Source organism: Crocodylus siamensis, chromosome 4 (assembly GCF_052110815.1).
Source record: "Crocodylus siamensis isolate JL-2025a chromosome 4, ASM5211081v1, whole genome shotgun sequence".
In the NCBI taxonomy this organism is placed as follows: Eukaryota; Metazoa; Chordata; order Crocodylia; family Crocodylidae; genus Crocodylus; species Crocodylus siamensis.
The window spans coordinates 247431269-247455669 of NC_143398.1; the positions used below are offsets into that span (position 1 = coordinate 247431269).

The 24401-nt window shown below is 68.0% G+C and overlaps 1 protein-coding gene across 2 annotated transcripts in view; it reads left to right on the forward strand.

The window, feature by feature from the left end:
- Positions 1-24401, forward strand: part of ASIC4 (acid sensing ion channel subunit family member 4) — a 79287-nt gene that overhangs the window by 31357 nt on the left and 23529 nt on the right. Inside the window, exon 1 of one of the 2 annotated variants that reach the window (XM_090046223.1) lies at positions 10087-11270. The exons of the other annotated variant lie outside the window; for it this stretch is intronic. Within the exon in view, the coding sequence (XP_089902349.1) occupies positions 10695-11270 (576 nt within the window). The 5' untranslated portion in view covers positions 10087-10694. Of the gene's footprint in view, positions 1-10086; positions 11271-24401 lie in introns of those variants that run through there. 2 annotated transcript variants of the gene reach the window in all.

The following is a 24401-nucleotide window of genomic DNA, read 5'->3' on the forward strand; positions in this document are numbered from 1 at the left end:
GCGCTGCCTTTGAAACCCGCCTGCCGGTGCCCGAGACGAGCCTTGAAACCGCCGCGCAGAAAGGCAGCAGCTCTGCAGCCGGGGCCTGCAGGCGGCATCGCTGCAGCCCTCTGGGGACGTGGGCAGCGCGGGGCCGCCAGGGGCAGCACTGACATGGTACCCCCATGTCCTCACCTCCGCCCCCCCACGGGGACACAGACAGCATGGGGCCACCAAGGACAGCACTCATGTGGCACCCCCATGTCTTCACCTTTGCCCCCCGACAGGGATGAGGGCAGCACTCACGTGGCACCCCCGTGTTCTCACCTCTGCCTGCCACAGGGACACGGGCAGTGCAGGGCTGTGAAGGGAAGTGGTCACATGGCACCGTCAACCGCGTCCCCATCTCTGCTGCCTGCGGGGGCATGGGCAGCAAGAGACCATGGGCCCCCCTTGCTCTGTACTCCTTGCTGCGGGATGAAGTCTGTCACCCCTTGGAGGAAGGGAGCCGTGCTGGGCTGCGGGTGCAGGGACAGGGCTAGGGCAGCACTCCCGGGGCTCCCCCGCTTCCTCCCACCACCCACCCGCCCTGGGGCTGCGCTGCATCAGTGGGCAGCCGGGGCAGCCGGGGCCAGGCCTGCAGTGGGGTGGGCTCAGACTGCCAGTCGACAAGTCACCTTGCCCGATCTGCCTGGTTCAGACCCCTGCCGCACGGGAAGAGCCACGGCCAGGGTGCAGGTTAATTAGCAGTCGCTCCCCGCGCTGCAGGAAGCCTGCACTTTGCTCCTTCCTCCTGCTCCAGATCCGTCTCCCTCCAGCTCCCAGCCTCTGATCTCCCCTGTCTTTGTCTGTGAGATGAAAGCGGCCTCATCTCGCAGTGCTCCCTCCCTGAGGACAGCGTGCAGGCCGAAGGGATGCAGATGCCGTGTCCTTCTCCTGGAGGAGCAGAGCCTCCATGCCGCGGTGCCAGGCCGGCTCCTGGCCCACGGCCTCCCGGGGGCCCTTCTCGGAGCCCGCCAGTGGAGCCGGCCCCAGAGCTGGCGCAGCGCCCCAGGCACCATCCCCAGCCCACTACTGACTGCCCTCCCTGCCCTCCTGGCCGCACAGACGGCCCCTGCTGGGCTCGCCTCGCCTGGCACCGCACTCCTTTATGCCCCATAAAACCTGCCTGTGTTTTGCGGCCCCCTGCCAGGTGGGTAATGCAGCATGGCAGGCCGGATCCAGGCTGCCGAGGAGGTTGGCTCTGGAGCTCAGGGTGTGCAGAGGCAGAGGCAGAGCCAGGCTTGCTGGTCCTGGCTGGCACAGGGATGTGGGCCATGCCCAGGACCTGGGGTCTCTGCTGGGCTTTCACTGTACAGCTGGCATCTGAGCTCCTGGAAGGGTGTGAAAGCCAGGGCCGGGACTGGAAGTGGAAGGGCTGCCCCGGTGGGGCTCCCAGAGAGGCTGGAGCCAGGTGTCCAGCACAGGGCAGCGGGCAGCACCTGTCAGGCTGATGGAGATGGATCCCCGGCACTGGGGAGCAGAGCTGTGCGTATTAGCAGAGCCCTTAAATCAACACCGCGCTGGAGACAGGAAGGAAATGGGCTTTGCCGACGGCAGGAGCCGCACGCGCCCGGCGCACATTACAGAGCATCAGGAAAATGTCAGATTTACATAAAAATGATACAAACTCATTGGGAGAAACATGCATCCAATTACTGGCACCCGCGCTCGCTCCACTCCCCAGCCACGGGCCAGCCGGCCAGCTGGCTACACGGGACGCAGCGCCTGGGGCCACGCGCCTCATCACCACGTGCTCAGCGTCGCAGCCACAAGCAGGCCCTGGCCGGGGCCTGCCGCACCCCTCACCACCGCCGCCTGGCCAGCCGGGCCAGGGCAGCTGTTACCTGCAGCTCTGGGGCAGAAGCTGTATCCATTGCTGCGGGGGTTGGTGGGTTGTACCCAGCGGGGCCCTGGGGGCACAGGTCTCCTGCCCTTGTCCCGCCTGTGTAAGGCCCGGCCACTGGGGCCACCTGCCTGCAGCCCAGCTCCCACGTGCCAGGCAGCGAAAGCCGTGGAGGGGACGCCAGTCTGGAGGTCCAGAAAGCGGCCGGCTCACACCTGGAGAGACCCAGGACTCCCTTCCCTGGGGGTGGGCACCGGGACTCCTGGTTTGGTTTGCGGGGCTGCAGCAGGCTGTCTGCAGCCTGGGTTGAACCCTCCGTGCGGTGCCACGGGGGTCCTGCCCCTGCTGCAGGACGTGGCTGGGAGCGGGGGGCTGCACGGCAGGGCTGGCTGCGCCCGCCCCCCGCCCGCCCCGTCCCGCCGCACTCCCCAGGATTGATGGCCCGTCCTGCGGCTCCTTCCCCTCGGCGTTTATTGTTACGTTTCTATCGGCGCGGCCGCCCGCGATTGATGTCTCACTGAGCGCCGGCAGCAGCCGTAACTCACGCCTGGGCCTCGGGCTTCCAGCTCGTTACTCACAGGTCGGTGTCACCCCCGTGAGTTACGGCCTCGCTCGTGGAGCCGTGGGGGAGGGCGCGGGGGCGCGGGGCTCTGGCCAGTGCAGCGGGGGTGTGGGGGCCGAGCTTGGGCGGCACAGAACGGGGGCCGGGCTGGCAGCAGGGTGTGGGCAGCCGGGGCCCACGTACCCCTGGCCCCTGACCCCCCACTGCACAGCTGGACTGACATGGGCTCTGGCTGGGCACCCTGCTCCCAGCCGGCTCTGTGCCCAGCTGCGGCTCTTCGGGGGGGTGGGGATGGGGGCAAGGGCCCTGCTTTGGCTTCCCTGGGGCAGGGGGTGCTGCTGTGTGTGCAGCAGGGAGGGGCTGGCCTGGGCCCCTGCCTGTGGCCTCACTGCCAGGGCGGGGGTGCCAAGCTGGCAGCCAGGCCAGATCGGGGCAAGGGGAGCCCGGGATTCCCTGGGCGGTGCCCAGAGAGGCCGACGGGACGGCAGCGACGCAGGGGCAGCTGACGAGCGGTTAATTACAGGTGGTGCCGGGCTGGCGCAGCGCGTCCCTGCGGCGCGGCTGGCAGATCCGCGCGGCGTGTGACACGCTCCATGATAAATTGATATCCCGTTTAGCATCAATTTTCCCTTCTCTGGTGGCAGACAGCTGCGCTAATGGGATGGGACAAGTGAGAATGAAATAACAGGCCCTGAGCGCACCGGCACGCGCTGCTCCAGTGAGCGCCCGCCACGGCGCCTGCTCCCAGGGCCACGGGGTGGGGGCGCCTGGGCCGGCATCCGGGGAGGGAGATCCCACTGCTGCCAGGCTGCCGGCTCAGCTCCTGCCGCAGCTGCCGGACGCCCTTGCTGCTCCGCCTTGTGCTGGGCAATGCCCAGATCCTGGCTCCAGCCCGAGAGCCTGGTGGCTCCACTGGTGCAGGGCAGCGGTGCCCACAATGCCCTCTGCGCTGCCGCCGTTTCAGTGCCTGCCATGTGCCCAGTGCTCAGCTGGTGCCGACCCCCGAGTGAAACCAGATGTTTGAGTGGGGGGTTGCTGCCATCAGAGCCCCCCAGGGCAGGCCACGGTCTCCCCCCAAGGGGACCAGGGCAGGGGTGATGGTGGGGGGTATCCCCACTCGCCCTCCCCAGCTGCAGGCACAGGGCTGAGGGCTCCAGTAGCTGTCTAGATGCTGGGGGCAGACCAACCAAGTCCTGGCCATGCGCCCGGGGTCTGCACAGTCCCGCTGCGACCTGCAGGAGCCAAGCACGGTGAGAGGGCACCGCTTGCCGGCTGCCCAGAGGGCAAGCAAGGTGCCCGACCCATGCGCCATCGATGTGGCTGCGGCATTAGGGTTGAGTTTTTAATCACGCCGATGTCAGGAAATTCAGAGCGATGGTTCCCATGGCAACGCTGACTCTGCCCCACGCCCGCGGCCTGGCGGCGATGCGCGGCTGGATGCGACGGGCACCGCGCGGCTGAGCTACGGCTGCCCGGGGAGCCGTAACTTCGAATTTCCTGGCTCGGGCGCATTTAAACCTCAGCCTTAATGCGGCACTAAGGCAGCGTCGCCTCCCCTTTATTGTTCTGTTTGCTTTAGGGAGGGCAGCCGGGAAGGGGGAACGCCGACCCTGACCAGGGACCACGGCTCCTGCTGCTGCCTCGGGGAGGGTGAGGACGGGCAGTGCCGGCCGGGCAGGCAGAGACCCCCCTGGTGACCGGGCCGGCGGTCCTGTCCTGTCAGACCAATGTCTCCTGCCTCATCAGCTCCATGGGCAGCTTTCCCATCTTCCTAGCCTCCTGCCTGCCGAGGTCGTGCTGGGGGAGCCACAGCACCTGGCCCAAGCCCCGGTACTGGGAAGTGCCCCCAGCCCAGGAGCGCTGGGGTGCCGGCCGTGGGTGGCAGCTTTCAGGACCTCCCGTGCGCTATGGGACCGCGGAGCCCAGCGGCACAGCCTGTGTGGCAGGGGCAGGGCGGGCTCGTCTGGGGCTGGGGGGCTGGCATTGGCACAGCAGTGTGTCCTGGCTTCAGGATCAGGCTCTGCCCTGGTTTCTGTGCAGGATGAGGCCCTCACGAGAGCAGGACCGGCCTGGCCTGTGCTCTCTGCGGCACGGCACCCAGCCCCTCGTTGGTGCCGTGAGGGCAGGATCAGGCTTCCCACAGGCTGATGACCAGGCGTCCCATCACCCCCGCACATCCCCCCTGCCGGCTTGCCATAACAGATGCCTGCTGCAGTGTGTGCGTGTGCGTGTGCCTGTATACACACGCACTCAGCAGGGGCTGCTTGTGCCCAGGCGTATGCCTCAGCACATGCACGTGTGCAAGCGTGTGTGCACCTATCTGTGTGTGTGTGAGTGAGGGCACAGCCAGGGCAGCGGGAGCTGGTCCCAAAGGCCCTTGCCCTGGTGCTCCTTGCCCAGTTTCCGCTGCCTGGGGGCCATGGTGGGGAGCGAGGGGTCCATGCAGCAGGTTAGTCTCGGGTGTCTGCACCCCGTGAGAGCGTGTGCCCCTGCCCCCCCATGCACCACCCACTGCATGGTGGCTTCCTGCGACTCCTCTCCCCGGCCCAGCCTTGCTCAGCTGATGCGATCTGACAGGCTGGGGCTGGCTGGCTCCCGGCATGGGGCCTTGGCTGAGCTGTCACGGGGGGGCGCAGGGCACACGCAGCGCCCCCGCCCTCCTCGCTACTGCCCTCGGGAGCACCGCAGAGGCCACGGGGTTAGGGCAGAGCCCCAGAGCTAGTGGCCCCCCAGCCCCACTCCATGCTGGGACCCAGGTGCCCTCCCCACGGTGACATGCTGCAGCTCCCGTAATGTATTCATCCCAGGATGCCCCTGCAGCTGCAATGTCGTTATTGGAGTTTATTGCGCCATTAGCGTTAAAGTTTTATAAACCTCCAGGCAGGTGACGAGTGGCGGAGCCGGGAGGGCTCCCGCCACGGGCAGGGGTTGGTGCGTGCGGCTGGCGCCGAGGAGGCTCCGATGAGCCAGGCAGCGGGTCTTGCTCCTGGCAGTCGCCCGCGTGTCCCACTAGGGCCAGGAGAGAGTGTGCCTGGCCCCAGCCCTGGCCCTGGCCCCGCGGGTGAGCACTCTGCAGCTGCGTGTGCCTGGACTTGTATGGCTGTGAGCCTGCTGTTCGCACAGAGTGGCTGCCTGAGGCGGTGTCCTCCTGAGCGCCACGGAGGTGGCTGTGACCCTCTGGGCCCATCCTCTGCCTCGGGCTCAGGCCTCCGTCGCATCGGCTCCCAGGGTGCAGGCTCCCAGGGGGACAACCTGGGCACAGTGCTAGTGGGGTGGAGGGAGACACCCTGGGGCGTCGGGCAGCCCCCTCCCGAGGCCCCGAAGGAAGCCGGGGGTGGCACAGAAGAGCTGGTGCCTGGAGTTGCTCCCGTCCCCCAACCGAATTCCTCCCAGAGAGGAAGGTGCCTGCCGACCTGCCCAGATCCCAGAGCAGGCACCGGGCAGGGGCCCACAGGACGAGCCTTGCAGCCAGGGGCACCTCGCAGTGATGCAGCCAAGGGGGGCCGCGCTCACAGACCCAGACCTGGGCAGAGGACAACGGAGAAGGGGCCAGGGCTGGCCCAGTAGCTGGTTGCAGGCAGCCTCTGTCGTCTTACCTGCAGTCACCATGCACCTGGACCCCAGCAGCTGTGGCACAGGGTGTGTTTGTGCCCAGGGACCAGGGCTGCATGGCCGTGTTCATCTCCTGCTGCCTGGGGGCTCCCCTGTGGGGGGCTTCTTAAGGGCCTGGCCCCTCAGTATCTGGGGACACAACTGTCAGGGCTGGAGGCCTCTCTCCATCTTCACCTGCTTGCACTTCGGCAGGGCCTTAATAAATCCGGTCTGTACCGGCACCATATTCCCCAGGCATTGCCTGGGGCTCGGGGGTAGCCCCTGTCCCCCCAGGCAGAGCAGAGCCCCCCCAGCATGTCCCTAGGACTCCAGCACCCTTGGCTCCATGAGACCTCGGGGCGATGTCCCAGGCCCAGGGAAGGGTGCTGGGCCCTGGCATTCAGGGCGGCCTTCTCCCTTCTCTTCTGCTTCACGTGTCAGGGGGTTGAAGCCCCCCCAGAGGTGCTGGGCTCTGGGGTTGTGTCTGACTGCGCCAGTGCTGCTGCTGGGACTCAGCCCTACTGGGTCCTGGCTGGAGGCTCTTGCCCCCTGCTCATGCTGCCTTGTTGGGGGGCAGGTAGGAATTTGCTCCCTGCTCAGCCTGGCCTGGCCAGGGGGTTTCCCCTCCCTCTGCAGCATGAGCATGGCCTGGGCCTGGGCTCTCTCGCACCTTCCAGCTCCCCTGGCAGCAGGACACTGGTGGCCGCAGCCCCACTGTATGCTGGGGGCGATGCCTGCGGCTGTGTCAGGGGTGACGGTCTTGTGTGGCTCCAAGGTCGCACACAGGGTTTGTCTGGGTGGGTTTAGACAGGGCTGATCCTGCCTTGGGCTGTATGTGACCCCACAGCTCCCTGCCGGCCCCATGGCGCTGGGGCTTTGGGGTTTCTCTGGATTCTTGGCCATGAGGCTGCCTAGCAGCACCTGCCCCAGCTCCAGCTCCAGCTCCAGCTCCGCGCAGTAGCCGGGCTGCGGGTTGAGGCGCCGGGTGTGCTCACTGCACCAGCACCAGCGCTGTGCAGCCATAATTGGACTGGACGTCTTGTCATCCCCGATCTTCCCCACACTGCGCTGCTGCAGCCCTCGGCACGGAGCCTGACCTGCCTGCGCTACGGAGGATGAGGAGACACCAGCCCTGCTGGGGGTGGGGGGAGGCCGGGCTGCTTAGATGACTGTCAGAGACTGAGACTGTCCCTCCCATCAGAACAATGTTAATGACCCCCCCTACCCCCCCCAACCCCACAGTCTCTGGGACTCAGCCAGCTCCATCCACAGCCGTGCCCAGGGAGGTGCCGCTGGGCAGGGCTCTCCTGGCCTGCTGCGGCCTGGCTTGGGGGTGGCGTGCCTGGACAGCAGGGTCCCGGCCAGCTCCGGAGTGGGCCTGCTCAGGTAGATCCCCTCAGTCCCTCCATGAAGGATCAGGGCAGAGGCTCCAGTCCTGGTGCTCCGCGCAGTGCAGCCCTGGAGCACCCTCCGGAGCTGGGGACGCTGCATGCACCAGCTTCAGAGAGGAGCAAAGCAGACTCCCCTGCTCACGGCCATGTCCTGGGGGAGCTTGGCTGCAGGCACCATCACTGCCTGCAGCCAAGCTCCCCCAGGACATGGCCGTGAGCCCAGTGGCTCCATCACTGCCTCTGGGCTGCAGGCTCTGGAGCAGGGGAAGCTGGGCTTTATGCCTGCCAGCCAGCACATAGTCTGGGTCAGTGACTGCCAGTGACCCGTGCTGGCCTGTGGCTCCAAGCTGCCCGTCACTGCCATTGGTGCAACCGACCTGACCTCACTGCCAGTGGCCGAGCCATCACGGGCTGGCACGGCTGCTGGTTCTGGGGGTATGCGTGTGCATCTCTCCACCAGCTGGCACAGACCTTAGGTGACTCCTGACAGCAGGATGGGAAGTGGGGGAAGCTTGCAGGGGGCAGGGAGCAGGGCCTGAGCCAGAAGTTGCAGGGCGCAGCGAGGGCTGAGCCAAGCCCAGGGGCGGCCCAGAACCAGGCCTGGGTGCAGTCAGCTGCTGGAGGGGTCCAGCCCTCAGCACATGCCCTCATGGCACCAGGGGACTGGAGGGGCTCACTCTGGGCTTCTGGGCCTGGTAGCATGAGGGGTGTCTGCTCCTCCATCCGCACGAGACTGGTGCCAGCTGGGCAGCGCCCGCGGGTACCGGGGGTGCGGAGGCAGCGAGGCACGCTGCGGCTGTGGCTGTGGCTGCGTCTCGGCGGTGCTGGCCCCTGGGGCCTGCTGTTCGTTTACCGCTCTCCATAATGCGCCTGAATAATTCAGGCAGCTCCGGCTAAATCATCCGTGCTGCCTTAGGTGCCAGTCACAGCCAGCACCCAGCACCTCCCCGCCGCGCTGCCCAGCGCAGGGGTTTCCACTGCCCCTGCTCCCAGCGTGGCTGCTCCTGCTGTGCCCCGGCCCCCTGCTCCCCACATCCTTGGCCCTGGGCCACGTGCAGGGGGTCCCTGCTGCCGCTGGCCCAGCCTCTCCCTGCAGGACCCTGGGGCTTTGCACTGGGAGCTTTCTTACGCCGTGTGGCTTGTCTGCCATTGTCTGTGAGCGTGTACAAGCATGCGCGTGTACAAATGTCTGTGCCTGGCCTGCATGCAAGGACACGTGTGATCTTATGCCTTCCCACAGTGACTGCAGGGCAGCCTCTCTGCACGGGTCAGCTGCTCCCTTGCCTGTGTAGCCCAGGCCACATGCAGTGCAGCGGTGACGTATGCAGCAGTGATGCTTGTGGCAGTGATGTGTGCAGTGGTGAGGCAGCAGTGATGCCATGTGCAGCGGATGCGTGTGAGAGTGATACATACCATGGTGATGCATGCTGTGATGCAGTGGTGATGCATGTAGCAGCGGTGCATGTAGCAGTGATGAACGATGGCAAGGCATTCAGTGGGGCCATATCCTGCTGTGATGCGCACTGTGCCGTGGTCCTGCTCTTGGCCCCGGTGCATATAGGGTCAGGGGAGCACGGGGTAGGGGAGAGGGGGGCAGGGGGCAGCGCTGGGGCTGCCCCGCACCTGGGTGTTGCCAGGCCCAAGCGGCTTCTCCTTCACTGTCCAGGGCTCGGGGCCGCCTCTCCAGAGGCTGCCAGGCTGGGGGCTCAGCGCCATCGCAGCTCCCAGCAGGACCAGGCCACTGCCACCCACATCTGCATCCCTCCCACCTTCCCTGAGTGACGGCAGGATCAGGCCCTGTGCTCTTGGCAGGGGGCCGTGGCGCTGTACCTCGCTGTCACCTCCTGTCCCGGCCCCCCCGGGCAGCGCTGCTCCCCGCGGAGACGGCCGGCGGCGCGTATTGACCCGTGCGGGGGCAGGGACACGCGCGCCCGTGGATCGATGGGAAGATGCAAGAAGCGCGTGCGCTCGCGGCCCTGTCTCTCCGGGCCCAGCGTTGGGGCTGCCCCAGGACACCCTGAGGCTGCTGGGGGGTCGCCCAGGCTGGGCTCTGTCGGTCCGTAGCCAGGCCTAACCCACAGCCGTGGGGCAGGGCTGAGTGCGCCGCTCCCCATGCAGAGGGGCAGGTGGGAGCTTGCTCTGTCCTGCCTGCAGACCCCAGCGCCCGGCCTCGGGGGGCCCAGCTGGTCACCGGTAGCGCTCCGCCTGGGGGGCAGATGAGAGCCCCCGCTCCCCTCTGTGACTGCATCCCGGGTGCACGGGCAGCGGCCGTATGCGACGTGGGGCCAGGGGTGGCTTGGTGTGCCCTGACCTGTGCCTGCCCGGGCCGTGGGCACTCGCGGGGGCACGGTGGGGCTCCACCACGCGTGTCGGGCACAGCAGGCACGTGGGGCCTCGCGCCAGAGCAGGGGCTGCTCAGTGCCCGTGCTCCCGGTCCGTGGACACCAGGGCTGCTGGTTTCGGGGGTCCCCCTGCGCCCGGCTCCTTGCGCTTCTCCACCGCCCCGGGCCGCGCAGCGGGCTCGGCGGGGCGCAGGCGCGGGTCCTTGGCCCCTGTCCAGGCCCAGCTGCATCTGCTGCGTTTCCCGGCCCTGGTCCCACTTGGCAGGAGCCGGGCGCGGGCTGGAGCCGCCGGCGAGGCGAGGCGAGGCGAGGCGAGGCGCGGGGCGGGGCGGGCGCGCTCGGAGCGGAGCGGGTGGTGGCGGCGAGTGGCGGAGCCCCCCCCCCGCCCCCGCCCGCGCTGCTCCCGCGCCCCGGGCCGGCCGGTACGTGCGCGGCCCCGGGGGCGGCTCCCCCGCGCCGTACCGCTCCCTCGGCGCCGCGAGCCGGAGCGGGGCCGCCTCCAACTTTGGGACGCGGGGCCGGGCGGGCGGGCGGGAGCGGAGCGCGGCGCGGCGCGGCGGGGCCGGTCCCCGGAGCGGGGCGGCGGGGGCGGGCTCTGTCCGCCGCCGCCTCCTCGGCGGGCTCCGCCGCTCCGACCATTCAAACAAGTGTCTGTGGCGGAGTCGGGGCGGTCCCGGCGCGGGCGAGCGCGGCGCATCGCGCAGGACCCCGGCCCGGCCCGGGCGCAGGCAGGGGCAGGGGCAGGGGCAGGGGCAGGGGCCGGCGGCGCGGGGCCGGACAGCCGGAGCCAGCGCAGGAAGAGGCGCCAGCCGAGCCGGCGAGCGGGAGCGGCCGCCGGGCACCGAGCGCCCGGGCCGGACCCCGAGGGGCTGCGCTGCCCCGGCCCCGGTCCCCGGGCCGGCCGGGGCAGCCCGCTGGCGGGGCGCGCCGCCCGCGCCGGGCAGATGCCGATCGAGATCGTTTGCAAAATCAAATTTGCCGAGGAGGATGAGAAGCAGAAGGAGGAGGAGGAAGGCGACCGGGAGAGCCTGCTGGAGGAGCCCGGGCGCCCGCGCTCCCGCGACCTGGCCACCTTCGCCGGCACCAGCACCCTGCACGGCCTCGGCCACATCTGTGGGTCGGGGCGCCTCGGCGTGCGGCAGAGCCTCTGGGCGCTGGCCTTCTTGGCCTCGCTGGCCTTCTTCCTGTACCAGGCGGCCAAGTCGGCGCTGCTGTACCTGGAGCACCCACGCGTCACGGCGCTGGACGAGGAGGCCATCCGGGAGATGGTGTTCCCCGCCGTCACCCTCTGCAACATCAACCGCTTCCGGCACTCGGCGCTCACCGATGCCGACATCTTCCACCTGGCCAACATGACGGGGCTGCCGCCCAAGGACCGCGACGGCCACAAGGCCGCCGACCTGCTCTACCCCGACCCCGACATGGCCGACATCGTCAACCGCACCGGACACCAGCTGCACGACATGCTCAAGAGCTGCAACTTCAGTGGCGAGAACTGCTCGGCCCACGACTTTGCCGTGGTGAGTACTCGGCCCGGGGCTGCAGCCCGGCTGCCAGCCCTGGGGGCTGCCCTGGGCTGAGCTCGGCTCCCAGCTGGCAACTGCTGCTGGAGTTTGCATCTCTGTGTTCGAGTTTCCCTCCAAGTTTGGCACCCAGGGAGATCTCCCGTGGTGGCTGGTGCTGGGGCTCAGGGGCAAAGGCTGCCAGTGCCTCCTTATGAGCTGGGCTGGGGATGTGCTGGCTGTGGACCGGGTGCACACAAGGGGTCCTGGCGCGTTGCCCCGCTTTGCCCTGAGCTGTCCTGCTGGACAGGGCCCCGCGCAGGAGCCTGCAGGGCCAGGCCTGTGCAGGGGAAGCTCCTACCCCCGTGGGGGAAGCAGGAGATCAAGTGCACGTGCACGTGTGTGGGGACTCTCAGAGGGGTTGCAGCATCGTACACACACATGCACACTCGTGATGTGTGTGCCCTGACCTGTGCTGCTCCGTGTGCATGTCCCCCCCGCCCTGCTTGTCCTCACCCCGGCCGGGGTCCGTGTGTCCGTCCGCCTGCGTCCATGGGGCTCCCTGCCGAGCGGTGTGAGCACGAGCATGGAGCTGCCTCCAATCCCGAGCCTGTAAGCGCCAGTCCCCGCTGCGGCTGGGGAAATCGATGTGCTGAGCGGACGGAATACCTGATGGGACCCTCTCCCGGGGCTGTAATGACTGTGGAAATGAGCCGCCGCTCTCCTGCGGCTGCCGCGGGCGCTCGTCCTCCCCGAGCAGCAAGCTCGGCCCGTCCTGGCCCCATCGGGCCCTGGGGGCTTTGCCAGCCCCCCTGCCCGCACAGTGGACTCCATGACCAGGCGCTGTGGGGCTGGGCGCAGGTCTCCTGCAGCGCCGAGCGACACGAGGGGTCCCTCATAGCACAGGTGCCTCCCAGGCAGCGCCAAGTCCTCGGGGCTGGGGTGGCTGCCTGATACAGGGTGGGGGGCACGGAGGGGCAGGTGCCCACCCTACTGCCAAGGGGGCAAGTGCTGTGCTGTGTTGTACCAGGGGGTTCTGGTGTGTGATTCTGCATGTCAGGACCCGTGGCTGGCACGGGTCTGCCAGGCAGGGGTGGCCCCGTGGGGTGAGCCTGGAGGCTATGGGTCTGGCCGTGGCAGCAGGCCAAGAGGGGATTTCCCTGCCTCCTTTCCTGACCCGTTCACACCCTGCAGTGGGCTCCAGCACATCTTAGCCACGGTGTGGGGGCTCCTGGACTTTCCTGTGTCCTGGCCACGGCCCCTGGGACGGCGCGTGAGTCCGCGATGGCCTGCAGCAGGGTGGTGGAGCATGGAGAAGGCTCCATCGCCCCGAGGCTGTAGCTGCTTGGCGGCAGGACCCATCCCCAACCTGCACCCCCTGGGCAGGAGCCCGATCCTGCAGGGTGGGAGCCTGAGGCCATCCTAGGAGCTGCTCCTGAGCGCGTGGCACGAATGATGGATCTTCCATGAGGCTGTGTTAAGTAAGAGCTGCGAGCGGCAAATGATCCCCCGCCCGGCGCCGCGAGCCCGCACTCTTTATGGGATGGCAAATGAAGAAACGATGGGGGAAAAATCCCCAGCGTAAGCATCTTCTGTGCAGTAAAGCCCAGCTGGGCCGTAAATCTCCTGGGCGGCCGGGACAGCATGCGCACAGCCCGGCTCCTGCAGCCGTGCCCGGCCCTCACACCCAACCCCTGGGCACCTGATGTGGGCAGTGGGGTCACATCGCGGTCATGGGGGGCAGGGGGTGCAGGCCCGGCAGGGGTCTTGATGCCTCAGCCCGGCCAAGGTGCCACAGGCAAGTTGGTGGCCGTGGCCCGTGTCGGGGCTTGGGGGGCTGTTGTGGGGCATGACCCTGACCCCGTATGTGCTGTCAGCAGGAGGGCAGGAGGGGGAAAATGAAGTCACTCCTGTCCCTTCCTGTGCTTTGTCCCGGCTGGCACCTGCTGCGTGTCTGGGGGGCTGTCCGGCAGGGGCTAGAGCCAGCAGTGCTCCCCCAGAGCCAGAGGCAGGGGCAGCCCAAGCCCTGGACTCCTGGGTCTGTTTGCTGGGCTCCAGCCTCTGCCCCGTGCCAGCGCCAGCAGCAGCTCCGGGCGCTGGCCCAGCCCAGTCCAGGGGCTGTCCCCAGTACACAGCATGGACACCACTGGGGTCAGGAGTGAGGGGCACCAGCAGGGCTGGGCAGGGGGCAGAGGGGCTGCTGGTTGGGAATGAGGGGCACCGGTGGGGCAGGGGAGCCCGAGCCTGCAGGGAAGAGCAGGCCGGCGGAGGGGGCATGCATGGGGGGTCTGGTGAACAGGCCCTGGCAGCCTCTGTCCTGGGAAAGCCCAAGCCACAGAGGGCAAGGGGTAGCACCGCCTGGGCTGAGCTGGTCCCAGCCCCTTGGCCCAAGGGCTCCGGACATGGGGAGCAGAGGGGTGACGTGGTGGGGGAGACCCTGGCTGACCAGGGAGCAGAGCTGTGCAGGGTGCTGGCAGGCTCCAGGCCAGGGCAGCACTGAGCCCGATGCCGGGAAGGCCAGGGGAGGTCCTGCGTGGAGCTGGCAATGGCCTGGCTGCCCCCCACACCCTCCTGTGCATTGGCTGCAGCCCCCCCACATGCAATCAGCACCAGGGACTGGCTCTGACCTTTCCGCCAGGATCCTGCTTGATAAATGTCACATTTTCAGCCTATTTTTACCCCGGGTATGCAACTCCCCCGCCCCATCGCAGAGCCATGGCAGCTGCTGGCAGCCGGGGACACTGCCATGCGGGGTGCGCTGGGGAGGGGCCAGTTGGGGGGAGCCACGTGCACGGGGGCTCTCAGGCCTGCCCAGGGCCCTGGCGCGTTGCCTTAACTGCTCGCTGCCCATGCTGAGCCCCGCTGTGCCTTTGCCGTCTCTGCCAGGGCCCGTGGGGGAAGGGGGTTGCTGGCAGCGTCAGCAGGCCTCCACCTCCAGCTGCCCCTGGTGCCCCATGGTGCCTGCCCGACAGGAGCAGCATGGCGAGGGGCGCTTGAGGGTGCAAAGCGTCACACCCAGCCCCTCTGCCGGTCGGCGTGGGAGCTGGCAGGATGCGCTCTGAGCCCAGGGGCTCCAGGCTGCGACTGCTGGGCCATGGGGAGGCTGGATGGGCTGCGGCTGTGAGTGCCAGGGCCATGGAAGCTGCTCTTCCAGGGAGGCTTTGGCGCAGGGGCTTGCGGCAATGTCCCCCTGCTCTGCCCTGCTGCGGCAAAGCTCTGGTTTGCAGAGACCTGCTGGCGCGTGGCCCCGGCTTTGCCCCAGGTAGCAGAGGTGCAGGCACTGTCCCCACAGCGCCCAGTGCCGCGGCAGGGAGGAAGGGCACTGGCTGTGCCGTCCCGCGAGCTCCAGGGTCCTCACCCCTTGCGCCCACCCCATGCTGTGCTGGGTGCTCCCGCGGGCCCTTCCCCTCAGCCCGAGTCTGGCTCCAGGATCGGCACGTGCCAGAAACAGGGGATTTTAATACGATCCATTGCCATTTAATTTTATACAATTCCTGCTGCTTCATCCAGCGAGAAATGCTAATTTATACCGTTCACGTCTAAAAATAAATGTTGGTCCAGCAGCTTCCAGCGGCCACGGCTCCCACCAGCCACTGCTGCAGGGCACGTGCTGTGGACCCGGGATGGGACCCACAAGGCGCGGTGGCGCGAGGATCCCCTGGCAGGCAGGCAGCGTGATGGGGGCACGGGGCTGGCTATGCTGGGCAGGCTGGATTGGACCCTCCAGGCTGGTGCCATGGGAGCCCAGCACATGGTCAAGCCCTGGCCAGGCTGCAGGCCCTGGGTCTGTCTGTCTGGCCTGGAGGCCGAGGCCTCCTCGCTCAGGCCCTCGTGTCCTGTTGCTCGGGGCCAGTGCGGAGCCACCAGGACGTGGCCGTGGGGCCGGCACAGCTTGGCCAGGTTCCCTGGCCGCGCTGGCAGAGATTAATTGTTCCCAAGGAGCCGCTAATTAATGTGGGAGCAGAGGGAAGGCCCCCCCCAGGCCCGGGAGAGTAGAAGGATCATTAACTCTGACAAGAGGCCTCGTGGCTTGGCAGGGGGAGGCGGGGGCGCACAGGCCCGGTTGGCATGTGGGGCCTGGTGCGGGCGCGAACCACACCGGATCCTGGCACCAGGTAGCCGGAGTGAGACAGGCCCACGGCAACCTCCTGCTGGACCCAGGCAAGCCGGGGAGCGCCCAAAACGAGGATGTCCTAGGACTCGAGCAGCAGCAGAGTGCGGGTCGGGCGTGGGGGGCACCGGGTTGGGGGTGAGGGGCACTGGCTGGCCCGGCAGGGGTGGGGTGGGCTGTCAGTGACACAGCAGCCCCTGTGCCCGGCACGTGCCCTGGTCCCCGGTGCCGGGCGGGGGCGGGGGCGGGGGCGGGCGCGGTGGGGGAGCAGCGGTGCGGGAGGAGCCGCCAGCTCCCCCACCGCGGCGGTGATTGAGATCGGATCACAGCGAGCATGAAAAACCTCTCTTCATAATTATGTTTAATGAATTGACTTTAAAAGCTCTTACACTCTTATCTGGGTAATTTAATATCACACACTTAATAAGCCTGTCGGTGATACCGGTGGGGAGCGGGCCAGGAGCACCGCGCTGCCAGGGCCTTGACTGGCTTCTCCAGCCGTGGCCGTGGCCCTGGCCGTGGCTGTGGCTGATGCTGGGATGCTGCCCCAGGGGCCGTGGCTCCCCACTCGTCCCGTCTAGCCAGGCTGTGGGGTGGGGGGGGCTGGCTGGAGGCCACTCTGCCCGTGGCCCTGCCGTGGCTTGGCCGTGGCCTCGTCAGCAGTAGCAGCAGAGATGTCTCCCACGCCAGGGTTTCGTCGCCCGCAGCACCCAGCTAATCTCATCGGCCGCGGTGCGGGGAAGCGTGCTGCCTGGCGACGTGGTTGGCTGCGGCACAGCAGGTGGGATCCCCGCGGGAGGCACCGATTGGCTGCAGCACGCGGGGGAGGCTGGCTGCAACAGCCTCTAATTGGCCGTGGTGCAGGGGAGCCTTGCCGTGGGTGGACACGATTGGCCACGGTGTGCGGGGGGCTCACGGTGGGCCCGTGTGATTGGCCGCAGCGTGTGGGGTTGTGCGGTGGGAGGATGTGAGGGGGTCGTGTTGCTATGGCCAAAGGGGTGGTTGCTTAGGTGTGATGCAGTGGTGGGGTGGTTGCACCCTGGGGGTCATGGTGGGGTGATGTGATTGGTCTTGTCCCAGGCGGGGCTCTCTGTGGGGCAGCGTGATTGGCTGTGGGGAGGGCAGTCTCGTGGACTGGCACCACAGAGCCCATGGCATGGGCGACTGGAGCAATTGGCCATGGCTTGCATGGGACTGTTTCTGGTTCAGTGTGATTGGCTGCAGTAGTGGCGCTGTCTGTGGGGCAGCATGATTGGCTGCAGTGTGGGTGGGGTTCTCCCTGGGGCAATGTGATTGGCTGTGGTCTGGGTGGGGCCCTCCATGGGGCGACTTGATTGGCTACAGTGTGGTCAGGGCTGCTCTTCCTGCAGGCACTGGCCTGGGTCTCTGGAGGTCAGGCCTGGCTCTGGTGCCCCTCCTGCTCCTGGCCCACACCATGGCGTCTAAGCGCCTGGGTCTCAGGCATGCGTGGGAGCCGGTGCCGTGGAGCTGACGCCGGTTCGGTGCCGCTGGGAAGTCAGGAGCCCGGGTCCTGGAGCCCCAGTGTCATTCCGCGGCAGCCGCCCCGTTGTCGTTAGGCTTCAGGGTCAATGCCCTGTGAAGATAACGGGTTAGCGCAGCCCCTCCAGGGGCCCCGGGGGCCAGGAGCCACTAGCTGCAGCGCCCCGTGCTGGCCCGGGCTGGTATAGCGGGGGGCGAGGGGGGATTCCCTGCTCCCACCCAGCCCCTGCGGCTGGGTCCCCCCATGGCAGGTGGCGGGGCTCTGGGGCCCCGCCGGCTGAGGGCAGAGCCAGTGCAGGCAGGGAGCCAGGTTCCCCGGGTGCTGACGCAGGCGAGTCTCCATGCCTGCCGGTGCCTGCCGGCGCAGTGCCAGGGCTCCCGGGGCTGCGATGGAGGACGCAGGGAACTGCCGTGTGCCAGCCATGGAGTAGGAGGCTGCTGCCTGGCACTGGTGGGGGAGACCCCCGTGCCCCGTGCCCGGCATGCCCACCCCAGCTTCCTGCGGGGTGGGGGGAACAGAAGGTTTACAGAGCCGCACTAAGTGACGCAAACGGTTTGGAGCCCATAAAGGGAGACGGTTTTATGTAAGACAACTATATAAAGCTCGGCTGTGCTGCCATTGATGAGATATCGGGCTTTATTTATAGAAGGCCGTGGCGTGAGGGAGCGGGCACGGGCGCCAGCCAGGGCCGCCCATCGCTCCACCAGTCATTTCACATGCAGCTGCCGTCCGCCCTGTTCACACACGGAAGGGAAAAAATTAACAAGTTTGCAGCCAGTCAGGTGGAAAAAACAATAATTGTCCAGAAACCCATTTCCCCCCGTGCCCAAGAGCTACACAGCTGTCACGGTGCTGGGGGGGCTCCCGCTGCAGGCAGGGGTGGCCGCCTGGGCCAGGACCCTGCTCCCCTGCCAGGGGCGCTCACCCAGGGTGGCTTGGAGGCCAGTTGGGGCTGAGAGGCACCTGGGGAGCTGTGCCTGCATGTGCATGTGTGCATGCATGTGCATGTGTCCTCCTAGCACACGGGCCTGTAGTATGCAATGACTGCCCACATGGGCCAGGCCCTGCCTGCTCTGCTCCAGGCACCTGCCTTGTGGCCGCGTCTGCCACGTGGCACATGGGCACAGGCACTGGCCTACCCTGAGAAGCGATGCCGGCTCCAGCTTGGGCCACGGGTCTCGGTCCATGGCAGAGCTGGCCTGGGCCCTTCCCTGCTGGGGAAGTCAGATCGAGGCCTCAAATGGGCCCCAGAGCTGTCAGGAAGGCCATGGTGGGTCTGGCTGCACCCAGTGGTAGCTGGAGCCTGGCAGGGCCGGCACCTGTGGCTTCAGGGGCAGGGAGTGTCACGCGTGTGTGCACCCAGGGCCTTGCCGGGCAGGTGCCGAGGGGCCGAGGCAGCGAGAGGGGCACTGGCTGCACCCAGCCCCGACAGGACCCTGCAACCCCCTGCCAGGAGCCAGTTTGCCTGGTCTGCGCCGGTCCTGGCTCAGAGACGGTCACAAATGCACGCAGGCCTCACGTCACTGCCTCTCCCAAGGCTGCCAGCTTGCTCGCGCACCAGATGTGTACCTAGAAAAGCTGCCGCCTGCCGTGACTCTGCTCCTGGGGCATGCAGGGGCTCGCCTCAGCTTCAGGGTCCACATGTGTGTGCCTCTGGCTGCAGCAAGGACCCGATCCTGGCCTTCGGCGCATGACCGCAGGGTTTGGTCAGACCAGCCAAGCAGGGAATGGCAGGAGGTGGCAGCAGGATGGGGTTGGTCCTGATGTCACCAACCTCCTGGAGCCCTGGCTGGGGGGATGCTGAGCACGGCGGGGGTGCTGGAGAGGACGGCGCTCAGCAGCAGAGAGTGAGGCAGAGCTCAGCGCTGGGCCTGGCTGCGACAGGAGGTTCGGGGGCTGGGATCAGGCCCTGGAGGGGATGCGGGGCCAGGGCCTGTGGCTGTGCAGCGAGAGGAGGCGACGTGCTCGTGGCTGCCCCGGCTGTGGGGCAGAGCGGGGCGGGGTGGGGAGGATCTGGGGTAGTGCTCTGGGAGTTCCCCTCCCGTTGCTGCACGGGCCCGGTTTCCTTTCGCCCCCCCAGAGGTGCTGGGGCTGGGGCTGTGCCAGTACTCCTGCTGGGACTCCGCGCCGCAGGGTCCTGGCTGGAGGCTTTTGCCCCCTGCTCGGCCTGGCCTGGCCTGGGGGGCTTCCCCTCTCTCTGTAGCAGGGGCACAGCCTGGGCCTGGGCTTGGGCTCTCTGCAGCACCCGCCAACCCCCCTGGCAGCAGCAGGACGTTGGTGGCTACAGCCCCCCATATCCCAGGGGCAGGTGTGGGGGTGATGCCCAGGCCTGTGTTGGGGCGACTGTGTCATGCGGCTCTGAGGTCCCACGGGGCTGATCTCCAATGGGGCTGATCCTGTCCCAGGCCGGGTGTGACCCCGCAGCTCTCTGCCGGCCCCACACTGGGACTGAGACTCCAGGCCCCTGCCGTGCCCCCGCCCTCGGTGCTGGCTCCCCAAGGCCAGGCGGGGGGAGCGGGACTGGCAGGCCTGGCCCCCCTGCGGGTGGGGGAGGAGAGCCCTGCCTGCACCAGGCCCCTGATTAATCGCCAGCCACGGGCCCTCCAGGCCGCAGCTCGTTAGCAGTCTAATTCCCGGCGCCCACCTCGCCGGGGGCCGCAGCGCTGATTGGGACCCGCACGCTGTTCAGGGAGATGCAATCAGCGCCGTGGCCCTGTCATCAGGCCCAATTAGCCCGAGCCCTTGGGGCTGGCGGAGGGGAGGAGCAGCCGCGTGCCAGCACGGGGATGGGGTGGCGGGCAGGTGACCAGCGAGAGCTGCCCCGGGCAAAGCCGGCGTCTCTGGGGAGGGCCCAGGGCTCAGCACCGTCCTCCCCTTCCCGCTCTGCCAGTGTTCGGGTGCCTGGGCCTGCAGCCCCCTCCATCCTGCCGGCGCCCCTCACTCCCGACCCGCAGCCCAGCCCAGGAAGCCTCTGGTGACCGGCAGGGTCCTGATAGCGCCGCTGCGGCAGGACCCCCAGGCCCGCGCCCGCCAGGCCCCAGGGCAGGGGCTGTTCCTGCCCCCCAGAGCTGAGGTGGCTCCTGGCAGCAGCAGGGTGTCAGCGCCAGCCCCGGGCAGGAGCAGAGACAGCTCTGAGCAATGGGCTGGAGACGCGCGTGCGGCCAGGCAGGCGCTTGGCATTTGTCGTGCGGGGCCGGACAGCGCTGCAGAGAGAGCGACCAGCCACGAGGGCCAGCCCCCCCCAGCCTGTGGGGTGGCCCCCCGCTGCAGGCAGGAGAGGGGCTGATGGCAGCATGGGCAGGGGCAGTGCAGCCCGCTGCCCCAGCCCTGCCAGTGCCTCTCTCTCCTTCCCCACAGCCAAGGCTTCTCCTTGGGCTCCTGCGGCAGGCCCAGGCCCAGAGGGGGGAGGCGAGGAGCAGGAGGGGCTGCAGCTGCATCTGTCTTTGCTGCTTCAGTGGCTGGGATGGGACAATGCAGCCCCTGGGAGCAGCTGCGCTGGGCGCAGAGCTGCTGACGGCGCAGAATCGCCCTCCAGGAACAGCCGGCAGCTGCGGGCAGGGGGAGGGGAGGGGAGGGGAGGGGAGGGGAGGGCTCCCCCTGGCTCCCTCGTGCCTGCATGCACTGCCCCAGCCTGGGCTCGGGCTCGGGCCCCAGCTGCCTCTGGGCAGCTGCTGACTCCAGCAAGGCTCAGGGCACAGGACGGGACCACGTCCCCAACTGGAGGCCACGGTGCGCAGTTGGCGACTCTCGAGGCCCCAGGGGTGCAGGCCCAGCTCCTCTTGCTGGGCTCGTGGAGGCTCCCGGGTGCACCAGGCCCTGGGCCTCAAATTGCGCATGTGCCCTGTGTGCAGGGGTGCAGGCACATGTGTGTGCATGCTGACAGGTGTGTACACACACGTGCCCCTCCCCAGCAGCAGGGGCTGCCTGGCTCCTCCCTGTGCAACCCCTGGCACGTGGCCATGTGGGATAACTGGGTTGGGGCTGGGCCCGGGGCTGGGCCCGGGGCTGGCCAGGAGCGCTGGGAGTCCCGGGGCTCCCAGGCGCAGTGGTGCCTATGTCCTGTGGCCCCCTGGGCCCAACCCCATCTCCATCTGTGTCTGCGGCACCAGATCTCTGGGAGCCGCTCTTCAAAGGGAGTTTTTGTGTGGCGGCCCCCCCGCGCACCCGCGCGCCTCCGACATCCTGTTCCCTTATCGCCTGACATGACCTTAATTAACTCCCTGGGCTGATAACGCCGTGCGCCCGGCTGCTCCGGCAGGAGCCGTATCTCAGCTCTGGCCTGGCCGTCCGCCGAGGAGCTGCCGAGGGTTGGCGGGGGGGGACCGCAGGCAGCTCTGACCGCCAGGGACCCATTTGCTGTGTGCTTTGCACATGCTGAGTAAAACGGCCCAGGGACTTGGGCAGCTCTGGTCACCGTGTGTGCATACATGTCGGTATGTGCATGTGCGTATGTGTCCGCTGGGCGCTTTGTGTCCCAGGAGCACGTGGGTCTCAGTCCCACTGCAAGCCCCGAACCCGCCGGGTGCTGCCGTTTCGCGGGGACCTGCCTCGTTCTCAGGTGCTGGGCGTGAGCACCTCGCGAGCCTCTACCAAGGCCACGAAGCATCTGGGCGGCCACGTGCACAGGATAATTTCTGCTTGCAGGGTTCACGCAGGGCTCAGTTGTGCCTCGGCCCCAGTTCCTCAGCCACCCAGCAGCACAGGCAGAGAGCCAGGCCCATATTGCTCGCTCGCGCCACTTCATCTCCGGCACTGGGCAAATATTGTCCAAGGAGGATGATTCAATAGCGGCGTTTGCAGATCAGAATCTCTGCTCGTGATCCACTGCCTCCTCCTGTGCCTGCCTGGGCCCTGCCAGCGCCCGCAGAGGTGGGGGCCCAGAGCTGCCACCCACGCGACACTGGTCCCAGAGCATCGGGCATCCCCGTGTGTCCTCTCACTGGCGTCCCGGGGCGCAGGGCCCAGCTAAGCCATGTCTGGGGCTTGCCAGGCTGGGCATAAAGCAGGCGGCCTGGGCTGGATGCAGGTCTGGGGCTACCTTGCTCCAGCCTTGTCCCTCACACTGTGCCCCCCAGGCCAGGCTGTGCCTGTGCGAGTGTCAGTGTGCGTGGGCTGTGTCCTGGCGAGCCCTCTGTGGCTGCTGGGCCCCAGGTTGTAGGGGGACGCGTTCGTGCTGGCTCCGTGATGCCGGTGCTGGGGAGGGGGCTCCAGGCACTGCTTTGGCGCAGATCCATTAGCCGTGCATAACCCCAAAGGTTGTGGGGGTTGCTGAGGCCCGGCGCTGCCGTGGTGCAAAGTGGCTGTCAGAGGTGCCCGGTGCCCTCCCACACTGCCGGCCATGGCTCCCCCATCCCCGCCTGCGCTGGGGGCTGTCATGGGAGCAGCTGGGCAGCTCCATCCCTTGCCTCCCACGGGCTGGAGCCCAGTTCACGTCAGGGACGTGGCAGAGCCGTGCACGGGCAGAGCCGGGCACGGCGCCAGGGACCAGCGTGAGGCACAGAGCCGGGGGGGGGCAGGCAGGCAGCTGGTGCCAGAGCCCAGCCTGCTCATGCTGCCGCTGGCCCAGGGGTGCTGGCCTGGGTTTGGCCCCTTAAACCCGGACAAGGGCCAGCCCCGCTCCAGGTTCCCAGCCCTGGCGGGCAGCGGGGCTGAAGCGGCTGGAGCCTGGGAGAGGAGTGGAGGCCCCCACTCCATCCTGGGCGCCGTGGGAGCGGCCCCCCACCCGTCCCTGCGTGCGGCTGCCGGCCCAGCCCCCCTGCCCCACGGGCGCTGTGCGAAGCCGCCGAGCTGTGACAGGAGCCGGCTGCCAGCGCGCCGTCAGCACATCCCTGCCCGTGCAGATGGGCCCCGCGGCCCCGGCGCGCTCGTGGCTGCTGTGCCCCACGCTCCGCTGCCCACCCCTGCCAGCTCAGCGCCTCCCAGCCCAGCCCAGCCCCGCCAACACCCCCCGGCCCTGGGCAGAGACCCCAGGGACTGGCCTCTGCCCTGAGCAGTGGCTGCAGGCCTGGAGGGCCGGGTCTGGGTCCGGTCCGTGCTGGTGGGGGCCGGCTGGGAGAGAAGGAGCCGCAGGGCTGGAGGTCTTCCCCGGCTCCCTGACTGTGTGTGCACAGAGCCCCATCCCCTAGCGCAGGGGCAGGCACCCAGGGGCAGCACAGGCCCGAGGCAGGCAAAGCGTGGGATGCCACTGGTGCCCCTCGCTCCCAACTGGGTGAGAGTGGAGAGCTGGCGCTTTGCAGCCCCTGCCTGGGGCCGGGCGCAGTGTCCCTGCTAGGGCTTGTTCGTCCTGGCGGGGGGTGGGGGGTTGTCACAGGGGAGACCCCTGTGTGACTGCAGAGAGGGGTCCAGTACCCGGACAGCCTGCCGCAGCCCTGGGCACGGACCCCAGGCATCCTGGCAGCTGGAGAGCAGGGGGGTGTCTAGCTGTGCCATGGCCCCGGGCAGGGACCCCAGGCATCCTGGCTCCCAGCCCTTGGGGCCCAGCCCGAGGCCTCCCCAGCATCGTGGGGGTTGGCCCCCTGCCGCCCGGCACAGAGAGCAGAGGCTTCCCGTGGCTCGTCACTGGAGAGGCAGCGGCCGTGAGGCGCTAGCAGCATCTCCTCCAGTGACAATAAATCTTATCAGCCCAAGCCCATCCGTGGCGGCAGGATAACCCCCATGACAGCCCGGCGCTGCTGCGGCACCTCCTCTGCACCGTGGCACTGCTGCGGGTTTGCAGATGAATACCACGTCTGGGGGAGACATGCACGTCCGAGCCGGCCCAGCCTTCCTGTCCCCCAAACTGAGGCTGGTGGGGTGGCCACCCAGGAGCCTCCAGCGCCTCAAGAGCCTGGTGCTGTGGGCAGGGAGAGCAAGACCACTTTGGACTAGTGCCAGGGACACCCCGAGGGTGGGAGCTGGCTCCAGGCACTGCCAGCAAGGGCCTGCATGGGCGTGGGGCTCCTGGGAGCCCGCAGGCCCAGCTCCGTGTGATGCAGGATGGGCCAGGCGTGTGGGAGACACGCGGGGGAGCATGTGTGACCGTGGGCGGGGGCGCGCTAGACACTGGCAGCTGGGGAGGGGGTGGCGTGTGTGCTGGGGAGAGCCGTCGGCAGACTGTGTGTGAGCAGCAGCGTGTGAGACAGCTCCATGTGTCATATGAGACACACACTCCCGGGGGGCCACATGCATGTGTGAGAAGGAGCAGCGTGTGCGTGTGAGGGTGCAGGCGTGCACACCCCTCAGCAAGCCCTGGGGTGTCCTCTGTGTCTATGCCCATGCATGTGCACACATGTGCTGTGCCCAGGTAGGCTGTGGGGTATCTGTGTATCACTGTCCACATGTGAATACATGTCTGCAGGGGCCAGGCCTCAGTAGGCAGTGCGGTGTCTGTATGTCAGTATGCGTGTGCAAACATACATGCCTCTGCCTGCAGGCCCAGGCAGACTGTGAGGTGTGTGCATGCATGTCTGCACGTGTGTGCATGCATGTGCGCACCAGGTCCAGTCAGGCTGTGGGGTGTCCATGAGTTGGTGTGCACATGTGTGCACGCATATGTGCG